The sequence below is a fragment of the Megalobrama amblycephala genome, linkage group LG12 (assembly GCF_018812025.1).
Source record: "Megalobrama amblycephala isolate DHTTF-2021 linkage group LG12, ASM1881202v1, whole genome shotgun sequence".
Classification (NCBI taxonomy): domain Eukaryota; kingdom Metazoa; phylum Chordata; class Actinopteri; order Cypriniformes; family Xenocyprididae; genus Megalobrama; species Megalobrama amblycephala.
Genome location: NC_063055.1, coordinates 8,931,551 through 8,940,016, shown reverse-complemented (window position 1 = coordinate 8,940,016; position 8,466 = coordinate 8,931,551). Strand labels below are relative to the sequence as shown.

Here is an 8,466-nt window from a genome sequence, read left to right as displayed (position 1 = left end):
CTTTAATCAACATAAAGCATTTCAGTAGGTCTACAGTGTGCTAAAACAGTTGATTGCACCCAAATCTGTTTCTAATAAACAAAGCGAACACAAGGAGTCGACTGTGGTAGAATGATTTATTGTTTCATTAAGTGCGGTGAACTGATATGCAGTGAGAAGTTTTGCATACTACATACTACGGCTTGAATACGATGGTAAAATGCAATTTTAGTATAAAAATCTAAAAAAATATTTTTTTCCCCTAAGTCAAAAGTACCATACAGATTATTAAAGGCAGTAAAAATGTAATTTAAGTGTACATAGGTGTGAGGTTGGTAATCTTTTCCAAATTGCCAGTAGTGTAGTAACCTGGCAGACTTTATATGTCATCTAAAATACAGCCGCAGGCCTGAAGTTGCAACAGCACATCTTGCAACCAGGCAATAAAAAACAAACCTCAGTAACATATTTACAATCCTAAGAATCGAGTCCATATGCTTGCGCTTGTGTTGCAACATTTTATGCAACCCTTAACAAGTACAATTTGATTTAGGAGGAAAAATACTAATGAGTTAAAGTGTAGACTCTAAATCAAAAGACATGGCATATTTGATGTGAAAAATACATTTAGAAAACATATATGCTTGAAAAATTTGATACAACTTGAAACTTGAAAGCAACATCATGATATGAAATCTGCTAAACACAAACCTTGTCAAAATGAACACAATCAAGCTCAAATAAGCAACAGAAGATCTCTAACTGTATCCCATGGCGCATACATCAAACACATTTCTCACAAACACTTTGGGAAACATGGTTTGGTGCCAAAAGTTTTACCAAATACCTGTTTGGAAGCGATAACACTAAAAGGTTTTAAGTCTTTACATTCAACAAAATATCAAGGCTTGAAGACTTTGGTCTTTATGAGCAATAATCCAAGGAATCCAAGAGCTCAGCTGTTCCCCTCCTCACATAAAAAACATATGTTGTGCACATTGGTCGGTGACCTTCTCTAGTTAATTTAGTTTCGCTTGAGCGTATATATACATTCTGCTGAAGGTAAAAGGAAGTTCTATTAGGCCTCAAAGTACTGCCTCTCCAGCCTCTTTGTGACGGTGCTGCTGGACACGACTCCCCTCTGCACCATCTCCACCTGCCGTGTGACCGTGCCTCCCGACTCTGTGACCTGCCTGCTCGACATCATCATCATACCATCTAGAAAAAAACAACACAAACATTAGACAGATAGAATGAGGGAAAGATGTTTATAAAGTAGTCTTGTATCTAGAATTTAACACTCTGGTGCTGCTTGTGTGGTGGTCAAAAACGACAGATTTTCTGTTTATTATTTCAATGAAATGAACGTACTATATTTTAGTTCAATAATGTTTTTCCATTTAATATTTTGTATTTTTAGGGGATTTTATGGTACCAAATTATATTCATGCAGTATTTATAATCCATTTATTCACTTTTTGAGCATAGACCTGAAAATGAAATTTCCAACTTTACAAAATGCACAAAAATACTATTTTAAAATTGTATATGAAATATATATTTTCCAAAACATGTTTTATTTTAAAACTGCGAAAAATCAAAGCCATGATTTTAGTCAAGTTGTGTTCCAAATTTGAGGTTGATCTCTCAAAAAATGAGCTTTCAGTAAGAATTTGTTTGGGTGCAGTACCAAACATTTCCACTAGATGAAATTAGCTTCCCATTAGTGTCCAGTGCAGCATTTTGCCGTCACCTTTACCAAGATTCGTACCATTCCAATGGAGTACTATATATATATATATATATATATATTATATATACATATATATATATCATGTAAAATTTAGCAAAAATGACTGAACAGCACCAGAGGGTTAAGTAAAAATCATAGAATTATTTTAAAAAAGAAAACACTTTGTATACGTTTTTTTGTTGTTGTTGTTGTTTTATGAACTACTCAAACATGTTATCATACACACAACATATGGTATTTCTAGAAACAAAAGATGATATTAATAAGCAATGTTTGAAATACCATCTATGGAAATGTGTATTTAATAAATGATATTAAATATAAAAAAATACGACTTGCTACCTATTTGTGGCAGCCGAGAAATCACGCCGTAAAATGGGCAGATATCATAATATGGCTCAGTGTGTATTGTACTTATTTTTTTTTTTATAAAATGCTGAAGTGAGTGTGCAGTTATATTTTGTCTCTATAAAGCTTGTGCACTTCCAAAAGGTGTGTGTTTGCTCCAATGCATTGTTAAAGGATCAGTGTGTATTGTCCCATATAAAACTTTAACAGCCAATTAAAAATATTGGTATAGTAAAACATGCTAATTCACAAGATCAATACATCCTTTATTAAACTGCTTTGTTGAATTTAACACATCTTTACAGACGGCATGGAAATGCTGAATCGATTAATTCAATTCAGAGTAACAAAGGAATAAGTAGCTGGATTTAGCCTCATCCCTGTCCATGCTGAATCAGTATTTATTCTGATTACTTTCATGTGACAGATCAAGCTTTTATATGTATTTTGGGGTAACAAAAGGTTTTAAAGGTTTGACTGTAATAATAATACAAAAACTGACACTTAAAACATCTAAATGTTGACAAAAATGATTAATCCGTATTAACAAATATATACAAATGTAATTTGGAAATGTATCAATATGTATACACATGTTGCTATTTAAGATGCAAGTGTTTAAATGATCATTTTTATGTTATTTTGTATGTAATCTTAAATTGTTTGGGAGTAGGGGAGCCAATAGGGATTTCAGTTAGGGTGTCAAAATGGCTAGAAACGGCCGTGAGTGTGTGTTAGTACCTGAAGACACGAAGGGTTCTGAGAACATGGTGTGTGAAGAAATCTCTGTTGGTAGGTTAAACACCTCTCTCTTTGTGACTGACTGACTGCTGTACTGTGACATGGAGCCTGAGGAGGAGGAGAAAAGAAGGAAAGAAGTTTCAACCATTCATTTTCCTCCAAGATGTGATGTATTTCCAAATAAAACAGAATATTCATCAGAATATAATATAGGGCAAGACTTGAAGATTTTATCCATCGTGATTTGATTGAACCATAAAAAGCAGGCTATGATTTTACACTTTTTAACATTTAACAGTGAAATTCATGTCACTCTCTCTGTGACACTGTTATAATCTCCCGCATACCTCCATCTTGGGATTCGATGGTGATGATGCCCTCTCGCTCCGGTCCAAAGCCTTGCGTGGTTTGGGCTTGAACTTTGAATTTGTACGGCATGTTTTCTTTCAGGTCAGACACAGTCAAAGAAGTCGCTGCGTTGCTATTCACCTGGAAGGAGCGAAGATCTCCTGCACGGACACCAAAGATAGAGTGTTAACAAGGAAGCTTGTTTCTGATTAGTGCAGTTGTGACCGCTGCGACATTTACATTCAAAAATATTTTTTTTGTCTGACCTCCACCGTGCAGCTGTTCGCAGGTAACCACGTAGCCCAGGATGTCCCCGTTGGGTTTGCGGGGTTTCTCCCAGCTCAGCTGCAGCGTGTCTGGACTCAAAGCTGAGAAGATCAAAGGTCCTGGAGCGCTGGGAGTGCTGAGAGTGAACGGAGACCCTGAACGACAGCACACACACGCATAAATACATGTTTAAGAACAATTAAATGATGCATACACACAATAATGTGGTAATATTTAATCAAGATTTCACAAAAGTTGTTAATTAGCTACTCTGCCCCCTATAGGTAACATAAAAAACAACAATTAAACAACTCACCTGGCATTGGGCTCAGTGGACTTTTGGGGTCGACGGCAGACTCAATGGTAATGACTCCCTCTCTCTCAGGACCCCAGCCCTCCCGACTCTGGGCCTTCACTTTGAAGATGTAGGATTGGTTGGGCAGGAGATCCTGAACCACCACAGAGTTCTGAGCGGGATTGTTCACTTCGATACGCTTTACCTCACCTATAAGATGAACATAAAAAAATTGAAATATAAATAGACATTTTCTGTGTATTGTACAATATACAGTATGTGTGTGTGTGTATATATATATATACAGTACAGTCCAAAAGTTTGGAACCACTAAGATTTTTAATGTTTTTAAAAGAAGTTTCGTCTGCTCACCAAGGCTACATTTATTTAATTAAAAATACAGTAAAAAACAGTAATATTGTGAAATATTATTACAATTTAAAATAACTGTGTACTATTTAAATATATTTGACAAAGTAATTTATTCCTGTGATGCAAAGCTGAATTTTCAGCATCGTTACTCCAGTCTTCAGTGTCACATGATCCTTCAGAAATCATTCTAATATGCTGATTTGCTGCTCAATAAACATTTATGATTATTAACAATGTTGAAAACAGTTGTGTACTTTTTTTTTCAGGATTCCTTGATGAATAGAAAGTTCAAAAGAACAGCATTTATCTGAAATACAAAGCTTCTGTAACATTATACACTACCGTTCAAAAGTTTGGGGTCAGTAAGAATTTTTATTTTTATTTTTTTGAAAAGAAATTAAAGAAATGAATACTTTTATTCAGCAAGGATGCATTAAATCAATCAAAAGTGGCAGTAAAGACATTTATAATGTTACAAAAGATTAGATTTCAGATAAACACTGTTCTTTTGAACTTTCTATTCATCAAATAATCCTGAAAAAAAATATTGTACACAAATATTTTGTACAATTGTACACATTAAATGTTTCTTGAGCAGCAGATCAGCATATTAGAATGATTTCTGAAGGATCATGTGACACTGAAGACTGGAGTAACGATGCTGAAAATTCAGCTTTGCCATCACAGGAATAAATTACTTTGTGAAATATATTCAAATAGAAAACAGTTATTTTAAATTGTAATAATATTTCACAATATTACTGTTTTTACTGTATTTTTAATTAAATAAATGTAGCCTTGGTGAGCAGACGAAACTTCTTTTAAAAACATTAAAAATCTTAGTGGTTCCAAACTTTTGGACTGTACTGTATATATATATATATCTTTCGGTTCTGTACACATGTATACCGACGAATACAGAGTTTTAGCCCATTAGCCACTTTTAACCACCATTAATTGCAATAAACTCTGTGTTTTGTTAATTTTCGATAAAAAAAAGTCTCATTCCTCAAATTCTGTCCATTTTATCACGAAATTCAAACAATAAATGCTGTCGCTCTTTGATGTGAGATTGCTACTATATAGGCGCCTCAGTTCAAACAGCAGCGCAGATCGCAAGTGAACGTGATCATCTCCTCCTCTTTAATAGTTACAGAATAAACATGAATGAACATCTGAAGGTATGTTGAAAGATACAGTACAGCTTACTGAAATGTATCTCATGTAATCGCTCAATCAGTGTTTCAGCCGCAGAAAGACATCACTGAAATAGCTTGTAAACAATATATCACGTAGCATTTACCTCAGAAATGCCATTCAGTGTACACAGCTTGTTAGTTCGCTAGAGAAATGAACTCTTTTGATGCATAAATGCACTATATTAGCCTATATATTCATTATATTTTACTTAACCTGTCTTGATTATTTAATGTATATGTTTAATGCATGTTTAAATAAATCTGTCATGGAAACAAGTTATGATGGCCATTGTGTAAAAGAATATATTTTAACATCGAATTGGAGTAGAAACAGATTTTAGGGTGTGTTCACACTTGTCATGTTTGGTTCGATTGCTCTGTTAGTGCGGTTCATTTGAACATTTGTGAACGCCGCCACCCGAACCCTGGTGCGCACCAAACAAGCGGACCGAGGCCGCTGAAAAGATAGGTCTCGGTCCGCTTCCAAACGAACTCTGGTGCGGTTCGAATGATATATGAACGCAACATGGACCAAAGACATGTAAATGAACCAAAAACAGGAAGATGAGACCCTAAAAAGGACAGAATCCTCATGCATTTATATATGAAATATTATATGAAAGTAAATTGATTAATATTGAGAATTAAATAAAAAAATGAAGTATATGACAACTATGAATGAGAAGAGATGAATCACCTCCATTGATTAGCTGGTAAAGGACGCAGTAGCCCAGTACATCAGTCTCACAGTTGGGCTCCTGCCAGCTCACTTTCAGGGCTGTGGGCCCCAGGGCAGAGAACACCAGTCTGCTGGGAGTCTCAGGAACACCAGGGTTGAAGCGAGAATCTGTGGGCACAAGCAGTGCAGACGGTAAAATGTCAAACCACAGAACAGACATATTTAATTTTGCAGCCACAAATTGTTTTATTGGTTCAGCATTGGGAAAACAGCAGGGAATTGGCTGAGGTGTGTCAGTCAGCAAATGACTATGTTGTTCAGACGCGAGTTGTGTCTCAGGGTTTAATTGGTTGCAGTGTTGGGGAGTTACTAAAGAGAAGTAGAGACGCTACTAACTTGACTACATTTTTCAGTAGTTTGGCTGTATTCAAAATAATGTAGCCACTTCTCACAATGACTAAGATGATCAAAAAAATGCTCAATGCAATTTATGAAAATAATTGCTAGATTGTAAAATGCTAGATTGTAGCGAATCAGTTCATTCAGACAGTTGAAGTAAATGAACCAGTTATTCATATTTAGTAATACATTTAGGAATAAATACTGTTCTTACTGTAAAAATAAATTACATTATATATATATATATATATAAGGTTTGCTTGACTTTGGTTTAACTACATTACATTAAATGAAGCTTGTATCTTGAGAAGCTATGGTTTCAAGGTCCCCTGACGCACTGATGGTTGTTTCCGGGTTGACTCACCCTGAAGAACACTATCCAGGTTCTGCAGTGCATCGTTGATATCTTCAGACTGAGTACGAGCTCTGGAGCTCAAGCTGTAGCTGGTAGTTGTGCTGAAGCTAGAGACCCCTGAGAGACAGCCAAGCCACGGCAGGGTGGGGTACGGCAGGGTGTGGCGGGAAAGGGTTGGCAGGCAGCCGTCGCATGACGAGAAAACAGTGAGAGAAAAAAAGTGTAGAGAACAGACAAATGGCATAAGAAAGAGAAAAAGATGAGCAGTGTTGAAGCGAGAGTCAGCCAAGGATTCTTGCCAAAAGCTGCACCTTGCGAGGCATTATATCAAATATGATTGGCTTTGACACTATGTGGAGGCAGATCTATCAAGCTCACTTTACCTAAGTTGTCCAAAAATCCTCCAGACAGGTTTCCCATGACGATAGAATCCCTCACACCATCACCTTCAGTGTAATGCCTGTTCTCAGATCGCTTCCTCAGGGTCACTTCCTCTGTGAGAAGCCCGCCGTCTCTAACATCATATCTATGTGTAGTTGAGCCCCCTGATTGAGACAAGACAACAATGGTTGATAAATGAGCTACAAAGGCAATTTATTGACCGTTTAAAACTAACAGTTTTGTTTAAGAGAAGCATATGAATTGAATCAAAGAATGATTCACACACACTTAAATGAATATTCTGTCATCATTTACACACCCTCATTCCAAACCAATTTGACTTTCTATACAAAAATAGATGTTTTGAAGGATATTCAATGCTGCTCTTTACCATAATGAAGGAAGACAGTAAGAAAATACAAAATGAAGGGCAAAAAAGTGCCATAAAAGTGTTCCACGTGATTTGTGCGAGTAACAGACTGAAATTGACATTCAAATTCACTTAAAAGTAAAGATTCAACTTAAATATCAGCCTTTTCCTCACACAAAGCTATCACAGCATTTCAGAATTGTTTAGACTACTTTCACTTTCATGGTACTTTTATAGTGTATTTGAAAAAAAGAAGAAAGAAGGTTATAAAAATTTGGAACAACATGAGGATAACTAAATACTGACTGCGTTTTCATTTTTAAGGCAAGACACCACAGGTGAATATGGGATAAAAAAATATATATATATATAACTAACAGATATCACCAAACTTTCCCCAATTGAGTAATTACAGTGCATTCAGGACAATTGTTTTATATTGCAAATTTTCTGAAACGTTATGCTTAACCCTCTGGTGCTTTTCAGTCATTTTTGAGCAAAGATTTTTTTTTTTTACTTTTACAAAACTTGGTAAAGGATTTGGCACTTGCTATGTGAACACACACAAAAGCAATCCATGGACATGATTTGAAAAGGTTAAATGGTCCTGAAAAAAATAGTCACACTTTAACTCAGTGGTTCCCAACCACATTCCTGGAGCCATTGAAAATGACCGCATTAGAAATGAATGAAAAACAAATTATCTCTAGTGGAAACGTTTGGTACTGCACCCAAACAAAATCTTACTGATAGCTCATTTTTTGAGATCATCAATCTCAAATTTGGAACACAACTTGTTTAAATGTATGGCTTTGATTTTATCACAGTTTTGGAGTAAAACGTGTTTTAGAAAATATATAATTCATATAAAAATTGAAAATGGTAGTTTTGTGCATTTTTCATAAGAATAAACTTAAATTCTATAGCTTTTTTAAATTCACTTTTATACACTTTTTTCACTTCAGCAATAATCTGCCAAG

The 8,466-nt window shown here is 35.4% G+C and overlaps 1 protein-coding gene across 7 annotated transcripts in view; it reads right to left on the bottom strand.

Annotated features, from left to right (window-relative positions):
- Nucleotides 1-97: 97 nt before the first annotated feature.
- The window catches only part of itgb4 (integrin, beta 4), a 36,715-nt gene continuing 28,346 nt past the window's right edge, over nt 98-8,466 (bottom strand). For 5 of the 7 annotated variants that reach the window (XM_048209236.1, XM_048209235.1, XM_048209237.1 and 2 more), the window contains 8 exons: nt 7,119-7,280; nt 6,745-6,852; nt 6,000-6,149; nt 3,753-3,941; nt 3,436-3,591; nt 3,169-3,330; nt 2,822-2,929; nt 98-1,197 (listed from right to left, as the gene is read on the bottom strand). In XM_048209236.1, coding sequence (XP_048065193.1) covers nt 1,058-1,197; nt 2,822-2,929; nt 3,169-3,330; nt 3,436-3,591; nt 3,753-3,941; nt 6,000-6,149; nt 6,745-6,852; nt 7,119-7,280 — 1,175 coding nt within the window. In that variant the 3' untranslated portion in view covers nt 98-1,057. The remainder of the gene's footprint in view (nt 1,198-2,821; nt 2,930-3,168; nt 3,331-3,435; nt 3,592-3,752; nt 3,942-5,999; nt 6,150-6,744; nt 6,853-7,118; nt 7,281-8,466) is intronic. The other 2 variants (XM_048209238.1, XM_048209241.1) reach the window with 1 other exon arrangement.